Source organism: Cladophialophora bantiana (assembly GCF_000835475.1).
Source record: "Cladophialophora bantiana CBS 173.52 unplaced genomic scaffold supercont1.2, whole genome shotgun sequence".
Taxonomy (NCBI): Eukaryota; Fungi; Ascomycota; class Eurotiomycetes; order Chaetothyriales; family Herpotrichiellaceae; genus Cladophialophora; species Cladophialophora bantiana.
Window position 1 is genome coordinate 2,416,811 of NW_015971576.1, and position 21,529 is coordinate 2,438,339.

Below are 21,529 nucleotides of genomic sequence, written 5' to 3' on the forward strand. Positions count from 1 at the left end.
AACATATGTAAGGCTGACTCGTGTACTCCTTGAAATGCCAAGTATAGCAGAAGGCAATACGGCCTCGACGGCTTCTGTGGGGATGTGGGTAGGGACAGGCCCAAGTGCGCCCATGGCGCCCGTGGTTCAGGTTCCAATCTCCATTGTCCTTCCACATTCGGGTTTTTGCGCTGCAGTTGCGAGCTGCGAGGTAGTATTGATTGAAACTTGAACAAAATGTTAATGTGCGAGTTCGGTGGATGAAGGCAAGGCCGTAGGAATGGGGCTGTGGGTATGTGGGTCGATCTATATACGATCCCCCGTGCTCTCCATTACGGCAAGCTACTAGCATCACTCGGCGCAGGATGCATTTGACCCCATCTGGGTTGTTATTTCTTTCTGCTGCTGCTGCTTCTTCTTGCACATATGCCTAACAGAGCTTCATCGCCTCAGCTTTGTATCAGATTCAGTTCCGCGAGATCATCATGAAGAGCTCCTTCGAGGTCGATTTGGTGATCATCACCGTCCAACAGCCCCAAGTAATATGATAAGTCGCGTCCATCAAACTCTCGGGTTGCAAAGCCATTGCCCAGGAACTCAAACATGTTCAATGAGTTCATATATTCAATCTGGTAGTCCTCGAATCTAGGAGTCGCCAGGAGGTCCATATACACGAGTCGAGAAGCGGGGAACATCGGTAGCGGTCCGTCTACTCTTCCTTGCTTGAACCATGAACTACATCCCTGTGTTACGAGAAGAATCAGCACCTTGCTCCGACTTAGATTTCAGGGGTACACCCACCGAGGTCCAAGCTGTCCTTTTCAGAAAGAGTTGTGCGTGTTCCCTAAATTGCTCAGCAATCTCAGGTTTGGGCGTTAGACTCTTTATGCGATCTTTCTGCATCTTCTGGATGCACTGGATGATGTTGCCGGCAAGTGTCTCAATGATGGGTAGGAAAGACCCATGACCAAGCGGGCCGTATGGCCCTCCCATCATAAAATAATTCGGCACTTTGCATGATTCAGCGGTTTTCAGGGGCAAGTATCCAGGGGGGTTCATACTGTAAGGAACTCCAAGGGAAATGTATGATGTGGCCTCCTTGGCCCACATCTTTGCGATGCTGTGGCCGTTCGCTTCAACTGGAAATCTTGGGATCCAGCTCGTGTTGAACCTGCCATGCCACTGGTCAGTCAATCAATCCGAGCCGAGTCCGTGGCTACGGTGTTAAGAGCTGGTCATCGCTTGAAAGGCCAAAGTAACTGAGAGCTTACCCTGTGGCACAGATGATAATGTCCACGTCATGTTGCTGGCCCTCGCTATCGACAAACCCATTGGCGTTTATCTCTTTCATCGGCGAGATGAAGACATGGACGTTGTCTTGATTCAACGCTTCAAGAAAGCCGTTTCCAGGCTGAAGCCACCCATCAGCTGGTGGTCCTGCATGCTCTCGAACAAACTTACTGTCGGCCTCCTGCATCCCACACCGAAGTTCTTGGGGATTATTGCCTCCAATAGTTCTGGTTTTGTCGTACCAAGCTTCTGCATCATTTCGTTTCGAGCGAACTGGTCACGCGGTTCAGCATGTTCCACAGTTGTCTTGACAAGGATCGACTTACTTCTCTGGCACCTTCGGCCTCCTTAGTCCCATTCAGAATGAACTTGAATCTGACATTCAGTTCGGACTCGATCATCTTCGAATATTTCAGGAATAGGTCCGGATTCTCCGCAAATCGCTTTTGTTGTTCGGGAGTGTCTACCCTCAGCATTAGGAGACTTGTCGTCGGACTCTACAACAGCCAGATATGAAATACTTACAGTGAAAGTTTCCTCCATCCGGCCCAGCAAACTTCTGGGCAAACCCAGCTGTGATCCACGTTGGCGATCTTACCCAAGCATACAGTTGCTTCACCTGCGACGCAATCTTCGAGATGATCTGGATGCCGCTGCTTCCGATTCCGATCACCGCAACACGCTTGCCGTTCAAGTCGATTTCGGGATCGTAGTTGGCGCTGTGCACGAGGATGCCCTTGAACGAATGTAGGCCCTTGATGTCTGGCCATTTCCAATTGCTATGCACCGCATCCTTATCAGCAAACGCCCCTGCAGCAGATAAGTGGTGAGCGGAGAAACATACTTCAGAATCCCACCGCCGTTGACGAGGACATTGCATGTATCCACGAACTCGGTCCCATCAGGTCGTCGCACATGAACTTCCCAAACGCCCTGCTCGGGTTGCCAATACGCTCCCGTCACGGTGTGCTCGAGTTTGACATATTTGATTAAACCGTGCTTGTCGACGACGTTCTTGAAATACTGCCATATCTCGGGCGACTCGGAGTAATACTGGGACCAGTAGGGATTCCTTTCCCAGGTGAACTGATATGAGGCGGAGGGGATGTCGCAAGCACAGCCAGGGTATCTTTGGATGAAGTGTCGACGTCAGCAATCATCATTCTAGTCCTTCCGAAACAAGAAACACCACTCGGGCTCCAGAGTGCGCGAGCAAATACCTATTCTCGAGCCACGTTCCTCCGACGTCCTTGTTCTTCTCGTATATCTGCAACTCGATATTCTCACATCGGTCTTCAATAAACTTGGAAAGCGTGATCCCCGAGGCACCTGCACCGATGTGGATCACTCTTATCTTGCGTGGTGTGCCATATGGTTCTTCGTGGATCCTGTATCCCCGGGCATTCTGGACCATCCATCCGAGCTCGTTGAAGACCTCACCTGTCGAGTTGGACGAAAAGCCCTCGCCGTCCTTTGATGGTGCCATATCTGAGTCGCAGAAAAACAGCTGATCTGTTGTGGCCAAAAATCGGATCCGATGATATCAAAAGTGAGAACTTACAACCCGACCTGGCGTCGTGTGTCCAAGGGTCTATTCACCAAATGACGATCTACAAGGACAGGATATATATTTACCGACGATCAGACAGCGCTTAAGCAGCCCCCCCTCTACCTGTCTATGCTTCTTTGACCCGGTGAGCAAGGGGTTGTTTGATGAAGCCATTTTTGGAGGTTGACCTCGGCACTGGGAATCCATCTCCAAAACCTTGTATGCGGGGATTTGCGACAAGGCAAGAGATTCAAGTGGCAACGATGTGCTAAGCCGGATAACGGCACCGAAAACCAAACTGTTCTTTGAAGGATATTGGCTGGTGGGCTGACCAGATACACGCGGTTGCTTCTATCAGGCCACTGGGCTTGTGTTCACAGCTGACGATTCAGTTGCTGAGACTATCCTATCGGTCTGCGAATTGGAGATCAGGCCGCGAGCCAAATTTCGACAGGCTACAAGTACAAGCAAGTATTGGCACTTCTCAAAGAGATGCCGTTAGGTTCATTCATCGCCTAATCCGCCGAGGTAGAAGCCCTTTTGGCTAGGAATCTAAGCTGCAAGGCTGTAAGCAGTAAGGCTGTAAGCAGTTAAACCCCTTTCCGGTCGGTGGGTCCCAGCTCTATTACCTGTACCGCAGGCGGGGCTATTCGAGGAGCACTGAAAGTCCCTGACACAGTAATCTTGCCATTGAGAAGACTCCTCGATAAACAAATCGATGGGCACAATCAGAAATTGTGTCTATCTCTGTTCAGGGTTGTCTTGGCCAAGAATGCGGAAGCCCTGGAGGCCAGGTCCCCTTGGCCTAAGTCTGCCTCATGGGGCATCAAAAGCATGTGTGCGCCGTATATAACAAGGGACAAACAGACGCTCTAGACATACTACGAGCTTTCCCAATTATTAATACATTGTCATCGCCAACGTCAGAGATGACAGTAATATGGCACAACTATCCCTTACCAGAACAGCATTGTGCTGGATGTAAAATAATCAACAGGACCAAACAATGCAACTCCTTCCAGCGTCCGCCTAACTATGTACGGAGTACTAGCTAGACATTCCGCTGATATGGTTCACTGGGCGAGATCACTGTGGAATACGATAAACACGAGAAGCCGATGTGATGTCAGGGCGCGAGGAGGTTTGAAATGAATATAGGATTCTGTTCCTCATACTCCGTGTAGATAGAACACTTTTTGGCCTAAAGTCGAAACATTGGCCACTGCGTCTGTTCGGTTCGCTACCTGGTCGTGTGATATTGAAGGATTGCACACGGCCTTGATTTATGAGCGTCACCAGCGATGCCAGTTGCGACTATAACAAGGAACGATGATGGCCGGACTCACCTCAACATCGGCTGGCGCCAGGAAATCTCTGTATCCGCTCCAGCTCCCATGAACAAGGCGCGGCTATGCTCGGAGTTCAAATCCCTATCCTTCAACACCAGGCGTACTTCTCCTTGGCTAGCCATACAACTTCGTCCGCCGGTCCAGCAGCCCATTTGAGGCTGCACAGATGTTCCTTGTCGCGGGAAATGATCTCCACCTTGTCCTGCTCTTCTGTTCTCAGCCTCTGAGCCGAGGCAACTACCAAATCCAAAGGATCCCAAACTTCTACCCCTGCCGCCATCTCCCATTCATGGGCCTCGAACTGTGCTCTCAAAAGCAAGGCCGCCATTGTGTTTTGGGCATCTACCGAATTCTCCACCGAGGGTGGAATGACAGTATGGAGGATGTGAAGTTGCCACTCTGATTCCTTGGCTGCATAAACGCGACACCAGATCAAAGCTAGGCCAGTGGCTCGATGAATCGCGCCTTTGACTGTGGGAAAGCTCTTGCCCAGGACCTTGGTCTGATACTCCTCTCGGGCAAAGTGCCATTCAAAATGCTCGACATCAGGACGAATCGCAACATGAACCGTACCTGGTCTGGCCTTGGATATCGCCCGCAAGCGATGCTCGAGATACTCAACCGTTGGAATATGCTTCAAATCTTCCATGGTCAAGTCCTCGACAGCAGGAAACACGAAACTGGCTGAATTATAGATGGCTCGATCCATTGGAGTGAGATGGATGTGATTGCTGGGGAATACTTTCCAGCCGAATCTGGCATAGAACTTCTGGCCAATATCAGAGTACAAGACCGAAAAGGGATTCCTTGCACCGGCTGATGCCTGCCACGACTCCAATCTCTTGCCCAATTCCGCCATCATTCTGCCCGCGTACCCTTTTCCGCGGTATTCGGGACGCGTATAAACCGAGGCAATGCCATGCGCTTGAATTTTTTCCACCTCGCCATCTCTGGCCACATACGCGTGAACCAGAAGGCTCTCACAACAGGCAAGTATGGGTCTTGAACCATCGACGTTTGCAGGTAGGGTCTCAGACGTCAAAATCCACCCAGTAATACGACCCGCTTTTGTCAAATCGACAGCCTGGAGAATGACTTCGCGTTCGAGGTATTGGTCCATACTAAGCGGTCCTTGCCATTCCTCGGCATTGAGATAGGCGGTCTGGACGTATTCGAGAGGGGTCGCAGGTACGAGTCTCAGGTCTGGGGACTGGGCTGTTGGCTGAGAAACGGGGTCGACAGCAGGAGGTTTTGAGGCTGTGATATTCGGGTTTGGCTGCACTTCTCTTGAATCCATAACGCCTAATGTCGAACGATTCCTGTGCTAATGAGCAAACAACAGGGTGAGTGGCGGTGGAGGATGAGAGGAACGGGAGTAAAATTCTTCCTGCGGTCCTGTCACAGGGCGCATCGACCTACGTTGAGAAGCAACAGTGTCAGATCTGCTGGAAATCCTCTGAAAAGGCAACGGGGACTCGAATGTAGACTCATTCAGTTGCTAGGCGCGTAGAGAGCATCTTCTTGGTGTACGAAGTATTTCTTTTTCCTTTTTGTTTTGGCAACTCCGGGGAGGGGCAAGAGGGGCTTCGATGGTGGGTGAGAGGCTGGAGAGGCTCAACTTAGTGGCGGGCGGCGGTGGCTGCGTTCCCTGGATTTAGCCGAGAAACGCCCGTCCCCGCTGGCCCTGCACCGCTTACCTATACCCTATACCTCATACTCGGTACACGAGGCAAGACTGGGGCTCCAACTTGAAGCTTCGGGCTTGATCGAAGAAAAGAAAAGGGGGGCAGGGAAAGATGCGACTCAAGGCATCACTTTCAGCCTCACCGCAAGCCTTCCATCGTATGCCCTTGCCTCGTCCGCAGATTGCTGACTGGACGGTGGTTGTCCTGACCGTGATACCTTTGACGGTCGACACAGGACTTGGACAAGGCTTCTAGAACTACCCCTCTTTGCTCTCTTTGCGCCCTCTCTCTGGTCTTGTCGCCTCTTTTGGCTCTTTCTGGCACTTCTTGCCTCTTGCTCTGCTGCCTCTTCTGCTGCGTCTACCCCCTTGCATAACTCGAAACTTCCAACTGGCAATGTCGCCCGTCACTGTAAGCTCTTGGGATGGTATCGCTCTCCCTTTGCCAATGGATTCCTAGTCGCCCGGTTGCTGCCAGCGCGCCAGTTGATCCAATTGAATTCTGCCAGCACCTGGTGCAGTGCGTTCGCCAGTCGGTGCCTTGTACTGCGCACTTCAACTTCAGACCTCACCTCTGGTGCCTCTTCCTACCCCTCGACCATGTTGGGTCTACACACGAACCAAATAAACATACAAGTCTTTCTACGCGAGAATCTTTTTCTCTTCTCCTTCTTTTCCTTCTTGCCCTTCAATCTTTCACATTTGTACCATCACCCTCTCTCACTCCGTGGTCCCTCGTTGTCCTTCCCATAATTCGTCACCGCGCCTCGCCGCAGCCTCGACCATCTGGGCTGGCGCAGGCAACGACAGTTCTTTCCTCTCAACTTCATTAATCTTAGCCTAAAAACTGCATTGTCGAGATCTCTGTGAGAAATCCAAAGTGGTGCGATCTAAGGCTCCTCCACCAGAAAACGCTGTGAGACTCGACCAACACTTTGAGCCCCGCAAACGTCCAAAGCCTCTTTACCTGAGCAAACCTTGGTCCATCCCAACTCAATGAATTGACCTTCAACATGGCCTATCAGCCTATGACCCCTCGGTAAGCAAATTGTCTCTGTCTCCTCCCCCATGCACGAGCCTCTCCCGCTCAACCGCCTTGTGCTGGTGATCGTCGGAGTTGTCTCGACCTGTTCGGAGCCCACAGAGTCTATTCTATGAACAATGCCTCCACAGTTCTACATCATGCTGGCACTAACGACTTATTTCCAGGCTGGATTACATTCCGCAGGACCGTGGCAATATGGCTCATGCCGTGACATACGAATCTCCCACGCGCTTCTTGGACCAGAACGAAAACACCATTATCGAGGTCTCTGATGATGACTCTGACAGTGGCCCACCTCCTCAAGTCTCGCTGTTCAAGCAGTCTCGTCGCCAGCAGCAACCAAGCAGAACTTTGTCCCCAGGGAGCGACGCCGATACCTCCGATATGGAATTTGTACTGGAATCTCGTCTTGCCCATCCTGCTCGAGCCCTCAAACGAACCTGGACTCCCGGTAGCTCTTTAAGCAGCTCTCCACCAGCTGCGCCTCGGGACCGTGGAAAACGTCGTGCAAATCCTGCCCTCGCTCGCGCTCTGGTTGTCGCGCCTGGGAAAGAAGCTCGCTGTGACCTCCAACCTACGCAGCACAGACCCGACGGAGAAGGCACTGCAACCAAACAAGCCACCAGTCTTTCAAGCCCAGGCCATCACACACAGCACAAGGCAAACCTTGAGAAGCAGAACAAAAAGAAGGCAGCACAACAATCACCGTACTACGTCGACGGTCGACTCGAAGTCAAAATGTACCGCGGCCCGGGTTACGAACGTTTTCCCGTCGTTCTCGGCACCGTTGAAGGCCATAAGGAGCTGTGTGATATGTGGGATGCAGATCGGCTCTTCAAGCTGGAAAGAAAGGCGGCCAAATTGAAAGAAGCAATTCGAACACCATATATGATCCATGGCACCGATTCCAATTCAAGCGACGATGAAGTAGAAGGCGAGGGGAAAACAGCATTCGAGAAGAAATGCCTTGCTAGTGTGGTTGATGTCTTTCCAGACATTGAACGCGCGTATGTTGAAAAGAAGATTCGAGGTGCACCTCCACAACCCCAATATGTCGACGAGGATGGTAACGAGATCATCGACATCAGAGCCCCAACCCTTGCCGAAAGAATCATAACCGAGATCTTGGATGAGCAGTCATATCCTAAACAACGTGTCTCTAACTCAACGGCGAATGGAAAAGGAGCTGCCGTCGACGGTACTGGCATTACCATCACCTGGGACAGAGATCCTCCAAAAGACATGGCAGGATACACAAAAGACGCCTTCGTTTTACTTTGCAAGCATTTCTTATATGTTCCCCCACCCTACATCGCAAAGGTGGTAGAGGAGAAGCAGAGCATATTCGACTCGTACGTTACTTTGCAGGGGCTGGAGGACCAGTACTATTCGCTCAAGCCCAGACCTTATCTACGTCGCGTTACACCCCTCGACATGAAAGAATTGGCCCCATTAGGCCGTCACCGCGTCCCGGCAGAGTACGCCAACCAAGTTAACGAATTGCAGGCTGCCAAACAATTTGTCGCCCGCGAGGCAATCAAGGAGGCAGTCAAGAAGGCTAAGGAGGAAGCCGAAGCTCTGAATCTAGCGGAACATATCAAGACGGGCGCGATCATGGAATGCCAGTGCTGCTTCGACGCCGAGACTCCCCTCAACCGCATCGTGCCTTGTATGGCAGATGTCCCGCATTTCTTCTGCTTCTCCTGTGTCGAAGCCCTAGCCGACAATCAAGTGGGATTGCTGAAGCATGAGATGCTTTGTATGGACGCGAGTGGCTGTGCCGCTGAACTTTCTCATGAAGATGTCGGCAGGGCGGTCCCAATCACCACCTTTGACCGGTTGGAACTGAATAAGCAACAAGCCGAAATCATGGCAGCCAAAATTGATGGTCTAGAGCAGTGTCCCTGTTGTGACTACAAAGCGATTTGTCTCGACGTGGCACGGGACCCCATCTTCTTTTGCCAGAACCCAGAGTGTGCCCGTGCAACCTGCCGAAAGTGCAAGAAGGACAGTCATGCTCCAAAGACTTGCGAGGAGAATAATCGCGACAAAACCTTGTCCGCACGGCATTTGGTAGAAGAGGCCCGGTCAGAAGCCATCATTCGGACCTGCCCAACATGCAAAGCCAAAATCCTCAAGGATTTTGGGTGCAATAAAATGACTTGCACACGATGTGGCTGCAGAATGTGTTATATTTGCAATGCAGACATAACGCATCTCGGCGCCAATGCTTACTCTCATTTTGGGGCCAAGTGTGTCTTGTATGACGACACAGGGATCAATCGACACGAAAATGAAGCGAACGAGGCAGAAAAAGGCGCCATCAACAAAGCCAAATCCCTGGATGCCGAGCTCGATGAAAATAAGTTGCGGATTGATACTGGCAAAGCCATCAAACGCCCTTCGGCCCTTCTAAATCATCCTGGGGCCGACGCCTTTCTGCGCGATTTGAACAACCGTGCGGCTCGATTGAATGACCGCCAAACATATCTCCAGAACATGCAAACCCGTGTCGATCGTCTCCGAGCTCTGCAGCCAGATCGCGAGCTCCAAGAAATCCTGGCTGGTATTCGTGCCATGGATGGCACACGCGGGTACGATAGAGCGCGTCCTCCAGGAGAGGCAAGGGTCCACATTCAGGAATTGGAAAACCTCTACAGGCGAGCGCGCGTGCATCTTGCTCGGCATCAACCTCAATTCCCGCTTGCACCGGCAGATCTTGACGCCCCTGCGCATAATCATTATCCTGAGGCTCTCAATGGGGCTCGTCATGTAGCGGGCAATCCCCCTCCTCTTGTTCCTCCGGCTCTCAACAGACGGGCACCAGGGGCGCTGGCTTTTGGTGGCCTTGCTCGACCAGTTGGAAACGTGTCCAATGGTGTCAAGGAGGGTCTTTTGGGGCCTTTCAACTTTGACTTCAACATTGGAGGAGCACAACCGCTCATGCTAGGCTCGAATCGCTCTAAGACAATTGCCCATGCGAACGCTGCGCACCGTCAAATTCCTCCAGCAACGTTACAGCCAATTAACTTGGTCTACCCCCAGTTTCTTGGAGTACCTGCGGGCGGAGCTGGGCACGTCTTCCCCACGGCTGGGAGAGATATCGAGGCAAATGCTATTCAACCGCCAGCTGGTTCTGCTATGCCGGCCCGAGGCCACCAGGGTCGAGCGGTGACACACGTTGCTGCCGTTCTAGTTCCTCACAATACTGCTGGTGGCATTGGCAAGAAAGCTGGGCGAGATTTGCTCCGTCGTTAGTTTTCACAACTCACAAGTCGTTGTTGTACACGACTCCTTTTGGGTGGGATTTGGTTAGCGGCCACATACACTGGGCTTGAATTTTGCCGGGTGGAGGGGCGCTCCGGCGAGGCGGGTAACGCATATCTCGTCCTAACAACCATAAAAAAAGCGGATGCGAGGGGTTTTACCGTGACCTCATGGCACCTTTTGTTTTAGCTTGGTCAGCTACTGGCAAATACGAGCTTTACCACAGCGCAGCAAGCTCAGCAGAGATGGATGTGTCACAGATTCTTCCTTCAGCTCTTTATTCGGGAACGCACCTTCTTGGACTTTGGACCTCGTTGGCAAGGTCGGGCCTTGTCTCCCGTTACTCTTCCTTCAATCACGCATAGCTGCCTCGGAGTAACGCTATGGACATATTGGACAGGATGATACTGTTTGCTGGAATGGAAATGGTCTTCCAGGGTTACGACTGACATGCGCTTGCACGGGGTGGGAATTATTGTCTTCAGGATTATTCGTAGGTTGCATCAGCGCGCGATGGGCCTTGATGTATGTGTAACTAGCACAGACAGATGCTCCATGAGCATCCTTCTCGTTTGGATTTGTTGTGGCCAAACCAACAAGCCGGGACAACAGCGGGAAGAGGAATCATCATAAATAGACTGCAACATGATTAAACGCAAAGGCTGCCACGTGACTTCGCGCGTGTCACGCATATTGTACTGGGTTGAAAGTACGTCACGATTAGCCCAGACCCAATCTGCATCCCGCACTCTTTTCCATTGTCACCGCAGTTCCAAGACCCAATGCTACTGTCGATATCAGGTTGTTCGTCTTGCCAGCTCAAGGTAATTGAGCCACGGTCGTCTGTTTTGGCCCTATCGTCCATCCTCTATGCCCAAACTACAGGCTGCAGCTGTTTCTCGAGTGCCCGTCAATCGTAAACGGAAACGCTCTTCCAAAGATCAGGAACCACCGCCGACAGAGGCCAGCTTCGCTTCCACCGTCGCGGCCACCACCAAAATTCCCACGAAAACTCGGGATGGAGGCTCGAGACCTAAAAAACCGAAAGCCACGACGAAGCCCGCTTTGAGCCGTCGAAGTTCGTCCTCAAGCATGGTTGAATCAGAAATTCCGTGGCCGGATCACTTCAAGTACCTCTCCCAGCTGCACCGCGCCTTGAATATTGTGTACACATTTTGCTGCACCCGAAAGCATTTCGCGACCACATGGGACAATATCAAGAGCGCGGTGGAAGGCCATATCCAGAGACCTTTGATCGAGGAAGACGTGGCGCAGGTCAAGGCCTTGTTGCCGCGAGCGATCAATTTTACTTATGTTGACGAGGAACACCTCATGGTCACGCTCATGGGCGAAGAAGATGGTGTCAGAGGTGGTAGAGCTGATCATTTCCGATCTTTGGGACAGGATGAGAGCACTCCAAGGGACAGGTCGGAGCCGTCCAAAGAACTTCTTCTGTTTGAGTTTGTGGATGGCGACCTGAAAAGACAGGTTGTTGACCCCAAGACAGGGCTGCCCACTAAAGCAACCCAGAAGCTGCGCAACGAGGATCTCAAAATGCCCGTCTTCAGCCAGAAATCAATGCTCAAACTCATCGAGAAGCGCAACGCCAAATTCACGTCTGCCATCAATGCGTTCCTCAATCAGTGTGCCGAGGAGCAAATGGACCCCGTTAAACAGATAATAGACTTAAAACAGCAGTATATGCCCTATCCTTCCACAAGTCGTCCTGCAACGCCCGGCCCGGATGATGGTCTGCCGAAGGCCATACCCAAGGAGCGAAAGTCGATATCGGAAATTGTCAAAGAGATTACTGAACTCGAGTGGTATACCCACCAAATCGTCCCAGATGGACATCGTGTGTTTGATCCTCAGCCAGCTATATATGGCGACCTAAATTTTCAGCTATCGCAAAACCTGGTGAATGCCCTGTACAACAGCAGAGGTATAACTCAGTTGTATTCGCATCAAGCCGAAGCAATCAACAATCTGCACGACGGCCACCATGTGATTGTGTCAACGTCAACGAGCTCGGGGAAATCCCTGATCTATCAAATACCCATGCTACACGAACTTGAAAAGGACCCCGAAAGCCGTGGCCTGTATATTTTTCCAACGAAGGCGCTTGCTCAGGATCAGCGCAGAAGCATGAAAGAGCTCCTGAAGTACCTTCCAGGCCTGGAGGACATGATGGTGGAAACATTTGACGGCGACACACCCATGCGGGAACGGAATCGGATTCGAGATGAAGGTCGCATAATCTTCACGAATCCCGACATGTTACATATCACTATTCTGCCCCAAGAGAGCGGATGGCGGACATACCTTCGAAACCTGAAATTCGTGGTTGTGGACGAGTTGCATGTGTATAATGGTTTGCTTGGTGCTCATGTGGCCTTCATCATGCGACGGCTGCGGCGAATATGTGCTGCGGTGGGAAACCGCAGGGTCAAGTTCATTTCCTGTTCTGCAACCGTCGCCAATCCTGAGGAGCATATGAAGACGATCTTCGGCGTGGACAAAGTCAAGTTGACCGATTTTGACGGTTCTCCATCCGGGAGGAAGGAGTTTATCTGTTGGAATACACCATTCAAGGACCCAGGCGATCCCTCGTCGGGCCGTGGTGATGCATTCGCAGAGACAGCCCGATTAATCTGCCATCTCATCCTACGCGGGGTTCGCACCATTGCCTTTTGTCGTGTTCGAAAGCAATGTGAAGTCCTGCTGGCAGCAGTGAAAGCCGAGTTCACAAACCTTGAGAGACCTGAATGTGCTGCTTTGGTCATGGGTTATCGTGGGGGATACTCGGCTCAAGACCGCCGGCGTATAGAGTCCGAGATGTTTGGTGGGAAGCTCATGGGAATCGTTGCCACCACTGCCCTGGAGCTAGGTGTGGACATCGGATCCCTTGATGCTGTTGTCACAATGGGTTTTCCATACACCATTGCCAATCTGAGACAACAGAGTGGCCGCGCGGGTCGACGGAACAGAGACTCGCTTTCTGTTCTTGTCGGTGACTGTTTTGCTGTGGACCAGTACTACATGCAGAATCCCGACGAGATCTTCACAAAACCAAACTGTGAACTCCAAGTGGATCTACAGAACGAACTTGTGGTGGAAGGGCATATCCAGTGCGCTGCTTTCGAGATGCCTATCAAGGCAGACGAAGACGAAAAATTCTTGGGCAAGATGCTGGCCGAGATATGCACGGAGCGGCTGTCGTATGACCCCATGGGATTTTATCACTGCAACGAAAGATTTCGACCACTGCCCTCGAGATGTGTCCCCATCAGAGATACCGAAGACAATCACTTTGCCGTCGTCGACATCACACACGGCCGGAATGTGGTGCTCGAAGAAGTCGAGGCCTCCCGGGCCTTCTTCACATTGTACGACGGAGGGATCTTTCTGCACCAAGGTCGGACATACATAGTGAAAGAGTTCTCGCCCGAACGCAAAATTGCTCGGGTTCAACTCGTCAAGGTGGATTGGACCACACAGCAAAGAGACTACACAGACGTGGATCCCATCGAAACCGAACAAGTCCGCCGCGTATCGGCCAAATCCCTCACCAAGGCTTATTTCGGTCGTATCAAAGTACACGCCGTAGTGTTCGGGTTCTTCAAAGTTGACCAGAAAGGTCGCATTCTCGACGCGGTCGCCGTGGAAAATCCACCGATCATCATTCACTCCAAGGGGCTATGGTTAGACGTCCCCAAGTACGCATTGCAAATACTCAAGGATAAGCGACTGAATCTTGCGGCGGGTATTCACGCGGCAGAGCACGCATTGATGTCCCTTATGCCGCAGTTTGTCGTTAGCATGCCCGGCGACGTGCGGACCGAATGCAAAAACGCGCTGAAAGAATTCGCAAAGAAGGAGACTCAACGAAAGAGACCTGCCAGGTTGACCTTTTACGATGCGAAAGGTGGCCCTGCCGGCTCTGGGATAGCGGCAAAGGCATTTGAATTTATCGATATCCTGCTCGAACGCGCCGTTGCGAGGGTTGCAGCATGCCACTGTCTCGAGGGCTGTACGGAATGTATTTGCGACGAGCGGTGCAAGGAGAAGAACATGGTGATGAGCAAAGCTGGCGCAGAGGTGATTTTGAAGTCTCTCCTGGGTATGGAAATTGACGTCGACGCCCTCCCCGAGGGCGAGGAGGAGAGGGTTCCCGCGGGCGTGGAGACGGTAGTGTTTGCCACTGAAGTGATGGGTAAAGATGGGAGGAGAGTGCTCGAGAAGGACTTTATCAAGCGAGAAAAGAGTGACGATGATGCTATTATCATCAAGGATGAGCCTGACGACTGATTGGTTGGTTGCTTGGTTGACTTATTGATTGATTGATTGATTGTTGCGGCAGGGTTTTATGTATAGGTCTGGTGGATGATGATGATGACGCTGACGCTGAAAAATGTCACGAATCAATGAATGAAATAAATGGGTGTATGATTCCCAAACCTGCCCGTCCCAGAAGGCTGACAGCCCACGTATCTATCATCAGGAATCTATCCATCTATCTGTTCGGAGCGGGAGCGTCCAGTCCCTTAGTCGCATGTCTGACGAACCCTTCGGCCTCCCTTCTCAAAGTCGCGATGTTGATCGCTCCGGACCCATAGGCCCTCGCCACGGCAGCCTGGACCTCTTCATCCTCGTACAGGCTCTCGTCATCGCCGCGACTTCCGGGTTCGGACGAGCCGCCGCGGCCGCCGCTCTCCACGGCGACCACGGTACGCCAGTACGCGTCGTCGCGGTCTTTCAGCGCCGGGCTGCGCACCACGGCGTTACGCGTGATCGAGTAGGCCCGCAGGTTCGTTGCCGCCATCTGAAGGGACAGGTTCGCTTGGGTGAGCAGCTCGTCGGTACGGCGGCGCGCGAGTTCCGGGTCCGCATTGGACATCGAAGCTGTTGCTGTGGGGAAAAGGTAGAAGAAGCGCCCCGTCGCGGAGGCGTAGATGGCAAATGCGGCCAAGACGTCAAATGCGCACAGCGATAGGTATCGCGCCGTGGATGCGATCCAGAACGTGCCAGCCGGCGCGGTTATGTTGGCTGCCACGGGCGGAGCATATGTCGACGTCAGGAATAGATCGGCGACGGCCAGGACGAGGGCAGCTAGGACGGCCGTGCGGCGCCACGTCGATGCCTCGTACCCCGCCACGGTCTCCGAGGTTGCGAGGCCCAGAGCGAGGATGTGCAAGAGGTGCGGGAGCACCACATTCGTCGGGAGGTGGTACAAAAGGTACGAGAGCGGGTCGTCCGGGTGGCAGAATAGGCAGTCTCGGAGCGTCAAGGGCCCGAAGCGGAGGTACAGTTGGCGGAGACTGGCAATCGATCAATACTTCAGTCAAAATTGCACCATGTGTGATTTCCAATTGAATGAGCCGTCGGACCTGGTCATCGAAGGGTTGCGAGACTTCCAGTGGGGGTAGGGGGAGGAGAGAAACGTACGCTGGGGAAGTCAATTTTGCCCTCAAAGCCTCGTCGGCGACTGAGAGGACGCCATCTTCGCGCAACCGCGCCAGCCTTTCAAAAAGCACGTCCGTGGGAACCGTCAGCCGTGACTGCGTGACCACGAAGACATTGTGCTCAGAAACGACGTCGCCTTTGAAGGGCCACGACGCGTACAGAAAGACACAGATGGATGCGAAGAGCGCGTTCAGCCCGCGGCTGGTTTGCTTTGATAAGGGGCGAGGCGGCGGCCTGGTACGGTAGGCTCTCTTCAGCGCCCGGTAGTACTCGATCGCGCGGGGGAGGATGAATGTGAAGACGAGAGGCCAGAATGGCTTTATACTTTATTGTTCCCTCGCGGATATGTTATTGATCTTTTCTGGTTGTTGCGATTGCGCTGGGTTTTTCAAGGGAGGAATGATTGAAATGGGGTTGGATTGGGGGGGGGGGGGGGGTTGGAAAATGTACCTACCTGCTCCACAGCGTCATTGCCCCGAGGTTGAGGAGTCTAACACCACATCACCAGAGTTCAGACGTTGACAAAGGAATTGTGAGTCTCTAGAGGTCTGTGGTTATGGGATTGACGGAGATGGATGGTTATGAAACCCGTGGGAGGACCAAGGAGGATTGACTCGGATACGGAAGATTGATGTTCCGGAAATTAACGAGGCTATGACATTGAAGGGCACAGCCTTGCTAGCCTCGTGAGTATGACTTCTGCCACAATTAAGGCATCAGCAAGCCTTGCAGATGGGTTCCACAACGCGTGACAAGAGAGTGAAGAGAACATGATGCATTTATTTCTGCCGGACAGAACATGCCATGATGTACGGTCGCTCCCACTTGGCCATGGACAAGGCCACATCGCCCTGCACAGCCCTTGAGGCCTAACCATGCCATCTTCCATGGATTACACTGATGGATCAGTAATAGTATATTACATGAGGATGCAGCTAAATGCGGAACAGGAGAGCACGGGGGACAGATCATGTGTTTCTTTGTTCAGTTTAATGATCGACGCTAGACAAGATGTTGGAGCGCTGCCCAAACTGCGCAGGGAACTCCAGATTCCAAACACTCCTCGCCAAATGCGCCATGCACAAACTCCTCGCTAAGCCCTTCAAGGTGGTTATGAGCGTCGAAACGAGCCCCTGTGGCCGTCCCGACTCACAGATCGGAGCTGCTCCTCCAGCCAGCTCCAAATCGTGTCATTTGTTCTTTGTATTGGCAGACCCCGGTTCGGACTTTTTGGCTTCCGCTGTCGCACCGGTCAGATGGACTTCTCATGTAGGTGGCGTGCAATGCGGTTAATAAACCCACCTTTTGCTTGTTTCTCCCGCATGATAGCCGCTTGTGCTTCTTTCGTCCGCTGGAACTCGGTGCCGGACTGCGTATTCTTCTTTTTCTGTAGCCGAACAAATATTAGCCCAGGGCTTTATCGAGGCGAAACGCTCGGAAGGGGGGGGGGGGGGGGTCCGAACCTGTGAAGACTGCTCTTTGAGGTTCTTCTCGCGAGCCTTTTCTCTCTGGTTGCCTCGAGTCATGGTTGTGGCAGGTAAGCGAGGGTCGAGTCTCAGGTCCGCAAGTCGCAGGGCGTTCGAAAGACAGTCGTTGTTGCGTTGTTGCTAAGCGTCGGTGAGTAGCACAGGGATGGGGAAGGATAAAAAGGCCGTTGGTGGCAGCCTTGAGGGGAATGAGATGAGCCACGCTGAGGACCGCAGTTTGTTTGTCGGCAAAAAGAAAACGCGCACCGGGCTCGGGCCAATTTCAGCCTCAAGGCCCTTTCTCTTCATCTTCTTCACTGACAACCTCGACAATCCCTTGACTCTCGCTGTTGATCATCTTGTCAACAATCAGGTGCCGCGGTGGTCGGCGACAAACTGTTTCTCCCAAAATGCCACAAGGCTGTAGCATACCACCACCTGAAATGCCCCCGGCGTCAAGGGCCGCAAAAAAGGAAACGGGCCTCAAGTGCGTTTCAGATTCTGCCACCCCTCTGGACGTCGTTCAACCACAGCCACTCTTTCTGCTCCCCTCTCCCCGGCCTGAGGAAAACATGGCATCTGCAGCTGCTGCATGATTTTGTCCTGAATTGGGCATCGGTTGACTCGATCTCTCGGGATAACGCCGCCGCACGCCGCCGGTAAGAGGGACTTCCTTTCTGAAACTGAGTTCGAAGTCTTCTCAGACGGTGCACGCCATCTGGCCAATGGACACGTCCTTCCCGTGGGTTATCCAACCCAGATACTACAGCTTCATCTCGCGCTCGCGCTTGTTGCAGAGGTGACTCTGAGACTCTGGTTCTCGCAGAGGTCAATCGGTGAAAGGTCAAAAAGAGCCGTTGAAGAATTGTTCATGTCTGCCGCTCCCTCTTCTGGTGTTGGTCATATCTGCCTTTTTACTGTTTCTACTCCCTGTACATTCACTTCTATTGATGCTCTGGCTGCTCAATAGCCTGCTGCCATCCTATTGTTCTATTCATCAAAGCTTTCGAGCCTGTTAATTGAGCCCACAAATACCTTCTTGGGACCAAATTCCTGAACCCTTTCGCGATACTTTATCCCAGCAATAATTTCCCAAAAGTCAAGATCAAGGAATCCAGTTGCCTTAATCAACATCTCTTCACATCTCTTCTGCAATATGCTCTTCTTCGGCAAAACCCTGGCCGGCGCCGGCTACATTGTGCTCAACATCATCCGAGTCATGAACATAATCGCTCTTTTGGCCGTCATAGCGGCGAGTTCGGTCATGCTGGTCAAGACCTTCATTGTATCCAAGTTCTTCTTTTTCGATGCCTGCGAGCACGTTCTTCGAGTCATCATGAGCGGTAAGGCTCCGCACTGCGATTTTGCGGTGGCGATCTAATGCTAAGATGCTCCAGGATTCCTCATTCTCACCGAGCTCTCTCTCTTCAAGTCGTATTTCTCCAAGAATTGGCCTCTCTTCAGCGCTCGATCGAGTTTTGTCATGCTTGGGGCTGCCATGATTTTCTTGGGGAACAGTCTTCTTGGAAATCTCAACAAACATGCGACAAGTCAGGAAAGTCTGGGTCTGCCCTTCTGGCGGCTTGTGATTGCGGCAGGAATCATTGTATTTGTGATGGGCTTTATCAACCTCTTCGCCGTAAGTGGACTGGCGGCAAGAATTCACAGAGGAACACGGTTCTCATACGTTTGTCGCAGAGTTATATTTTCAGGGATACCAAAGCGCATCTCACCGCTCGGCAAGTGCGGTCTCACGGCGCCGTGGCATCCCACAAAGCAGACGTGGAAGCTTCTACTCCGAAACCTCCGAGTCGGAAAAGTCACTATCGGTCCTTCTTCCTGGGCAAAAGAGATTCACTGCCCTCGTATTACTCTCGCAAAAACACGGAGCGGTCCAACATGGCCGAGACACCAAAAATGCACCTGGCCATTTCCAGTCCATTCCCGCAAGACCAATCCCTGGCCCGCACAGCGCAGAGTCCCGGTGCGGCCAGCTCGAAGTACAGCCAAAGCCCCAAGAGTGAGCGATATGCGATGAGTCCTGAACTCAGCAGGCCGGATTTGGCACATCATCCCGCCATGACCCAAGGGCATGCTGTCTGAGAGGCCTCGAACAGAGAATGGGGAGTGACGAGAAGATATGGGACATGTATGGATGGAATACAAGGACCCTGGGGCTTGATCTCCACGGCATCGAACCCCTCTACTCCCACCGCGGGGGTTGAATTGGGAGGCATACCGAGAGGGATCGACAATGGATAGCCTTGCATGTTTTTGTTTCTATTTTGTGCTTGCAGCAGATACCCAGACCCAGACGGCAAGAAATAATCGGACATGACGAGTTACGAAGCAACAATCAAAGCATTAAAAGTTCTTTGACTATGCATTGGACACGCAGGCCTTGTGCCTTCTCTCACCAGTTGTCTGTTGTCACAAGCCTTACTGAGAGTCAAAGAGATAGACGCGGTTAGTAAGACGGACAAGCAAAGCCGTGAAACCGTCGGGCGCTGCCAGTTGGGGAAGTTGAATCCATTCATCGCAGTCAGTGGCTTGAATCGTCGCTCGACTCTCAGGCTCAATCTCCCCTCCCCTCCTTTTCTGTCCCTTTCGCCCTCTCTTCGCAATTCGCCACCCCTTTCTTTGGCCTTGTCCCGTGTGCGCCCCTCGCCCCCCTTTCACCCCTCTCCTCCCACGTACCTACTGCATACCCATCCCATTGTTATCCTATCCCGTTCTCCACCCCTCACCTTGGCCTCCACAGCCGTTTCTTTAGCAGACTCCCCGGCGCCGCGCACCATGCACGCAGGTGCATGTACCTCTCCAGATCAGGACACCTGACTACCCAGCAGGGAAGTCCGAGCTCGAGTTTCATGTCCCAGCAGTGAAAAAATCGCCACTCAGGTGGGGTGTTGGGCTCTGTCAAGCTTTTTTTGCTTTGAGCCATCAACCCGTGGGTTTCCAGTGGTATGTACCGTTTGGGCTGGAGGGACAAGGTACAAGCACCCAGTCCCATGCCCAGTCCCGGCCAGAGTTACGGGTGGCGGATGAGGTACCACGGCCATCTTGTAAGGACGGGCGCGCGTACCACGGGTGCCGGAGTAATATATATCTTATGGATACTTGGTCTACTTTTGCAGATCTCGGGGGATCTCCATCTCCGAGGAAAAAAGTCGTCCACCATCCATCGAACAATGTTGATAACCCCTGCTTACAAGTCCAGCCGCCGATCAGAGCCGAGAGGGAGAAAGGCAGGGGAGGGACAAAGAGGACAGATACAAGGTCGAGAGGTCCAGAGAGATCAGAGGCGAAGAGTTGGAGGTCCAGACTGCTCCATATTCCAGCTCCTCGCTGCCCCAATCATGCCCGCCGCTTCTCGAGCTCCACAAGGTACGTACCTAAGTAAAACCCAGACAACCGGCAGGCCGAGCGGCCTGGCCGCCAGTAGGAAATGCCAGTGGTCCACCGTCCATCCCCTCTCTCCTGTTCAGCTCCTGCACGGCCTCCCGCGCTCCCGAGCTCTTGTGGTGTTGCTGCTGAGAAAAGAAACCCGGCTTGACCAGGTTCACTCGCAACCAGCCCCTCCTCTCTCCAGGGCCGGCGCCACCACCACCACCAAAGCGGCTCGATCCTAGGTCGGGCATTTCCCTCCCTTCCCTTGCTCATCCGCCCAAAACAGCAGGAACAAACCTTGGGTCTTTGAGGGCTTCTGGCTCGTTTGACTTAAGATGGGCGAAGAGGATAGAGCCCGGCAGCCAAGATGTCGGTACTTTGTTTCTGGTACTCGTTCTTCATTCACCAGTATCTCGTGTCGCCACCACGTGTGATTGACAGTGTCCACAGTAATACATGAGTCTAGTCAAGTGCCCACTCGCCACCTACGTAGGTATCTATCTATCTGACAAGAACAAGGGCATTGTAGTTAAAACCATAGAACCTATTGTGATTAATCATTTTAGCCCGGCCTTTTCATTGACTTAAACTATGTCACTCGGTACCTCGCTTCTTATGCTTGTATGTATACCTAATTAGTTGTACTCCTTCGATATATGCATATGACTTGATGTCCAAGATCGATCATGCGCTGGTCCCTAGCCGTCCTCCTCCTCCTTCCTCTGACTCTGACTACCGCCACTGCCCATCCGCTGACCACTGCCTCTGAACCGCTTACTCACACTCCCCTCCACAGTACCCAAGTAGGGTGCCTATCATTCACGGAGGATTCCGTGCATATCTTTTACACACAAGCATTAAAGTGGGCTGGGAATTGTGTCTCCTTTTCACTTCTGTCATCATGCTCGATACCATGTCTCTGGTCCAGGCTGGAATCCATCCATGGGACCGACTCGCGGTATTCATGTACATGTTTCTCTCTTCGTGGTTTATTTGTCTTCCCTGCTTCTTGTACCACCATGCAGGGAAAAATTCGAAAGGCACGAG

At 52.5% G+C, this 21,529-nt stretch overlaps 6 protein-coding genes across 6 annotated transcripts; 3 read left to right on the top strand and 3 right to left on the bottom strand.

Moving 5' to 3' along the window:
• Nucleotides 1–428: 428 nt before the first annotated feature.
• On the bottom strand, nt 429–2,755 carry Z519_01884 (uncharacterized protein; the record flags this gene model as incomplete). Its single annotated transcript, XM_016759641.1, has 9 exons — nt 429–722; nt 781–989; nt 1,041–1,150; nt 1,251–1,390; nt 1,441–1,542; nt 1,596–1,732; nt 1,795–2,048; nt 2,114–2,398; nt 2,490–2,755. The coding sequence occupies 9 exons, from the start codon at nt 2,753–2,755 to the stop codon at nt 429–431; spliced, it is 1,797 nt and encodes a 598-aa protein (XP_016624969.1).
• A 1,500-nt stretch (nt 2,756–4,255) lies between these two features.
• Nucleotides 4,256–5,464, bottom strand: Z519_01885 (uncharacterized protein; the record flags this gene model as incomplete). Its single annotated transcript, XM_016759642.1, has 1 exon — nt 4,256–5,464. One exon carries the CDS (start codon nt 5,462–5,464, stop codon nt 4,256–4,258), a length of 1,209 nt encoding a protein of 402 aa, XP_016624970.1.
• A 1,400-nt stretch (nt 5,465–6,864) lies between these two features.
• Z519_01886 (uncharacterized protein) lies at nt 6,865–10,154 on the top strand (the record flags this gene model as incomplete). The annotated part of the gene is made up of 2 exons (XM_016759643.1): nt 6,865–6,890; nt 7,061–10,154. The coding sequence occupies 2 exons, from the start codon at nt 6,865–6,867 to the stop codon at nt 10,152–10,154; spliced, it is 3,120 nt and encodes a 1,039-aa protein (XP_016624971.1).
• Nucleotides 10,155–11,033: 879 nt separating this feature from the next.
• On the top strand, nt 11,034–14,471 carry Z519_01887 (uncharacterized protein; the record flags this gene model as incomplete). The annotated part of the gene is made up of 1 exon (XM_016759644.1): nt 11,034–14,471. One exon carries the CDS (start codon nt 11,034–11,036, stop codon nt 14,469–14,471), a length of 3,438 nt encoding a protein of 1,145 aa, XP_016624972.1.
• A 205-nt stretch (nt 14,472–14,676) lies between these two features.
• Nucleotides 14,677–17,152, bottom strand: Z519_01888 (uncharacterized protein; the record flags this gene model as incomplete). The annotated part of the gene is made up of 5 exons (XM_016759645.1): nt 14,677–15,481; nt 15,609–15,950; nt 16,842–16,866; nt 16,929–17,013; nt 17,090–17,152. 5 exons carry the CDS (start codon nt 17,150–17,152, stop codon nt 14,677–14,679), a joined length of 1,320 nt encoding a protein of 439 aa, XP_016624973.1.
• Nucleotides 17,153–18,248: 1,096 nt separating this feature from the next.
• Z519_01889 (uncharacterized protein) lies at nt 18,249–19,195 on the top strand (the record flags this gene model as incomplete). Its single annotated transcript, XM_016759646.1, has 3 exons — nt 18,249–18,435; nt 18,490–18,731; nt 18,791–19,195. The coding sequence occupies 3 exons, from the start codon at nt 18,249–18,251 to the stop codon at nt 19,193–19,195; spliced, it is 834 nt and encodes a 277-aa protein (XP_016624974.1).
• Nucleotides 19,196–21,529: the final 2,334 nt, after the last annotated feature.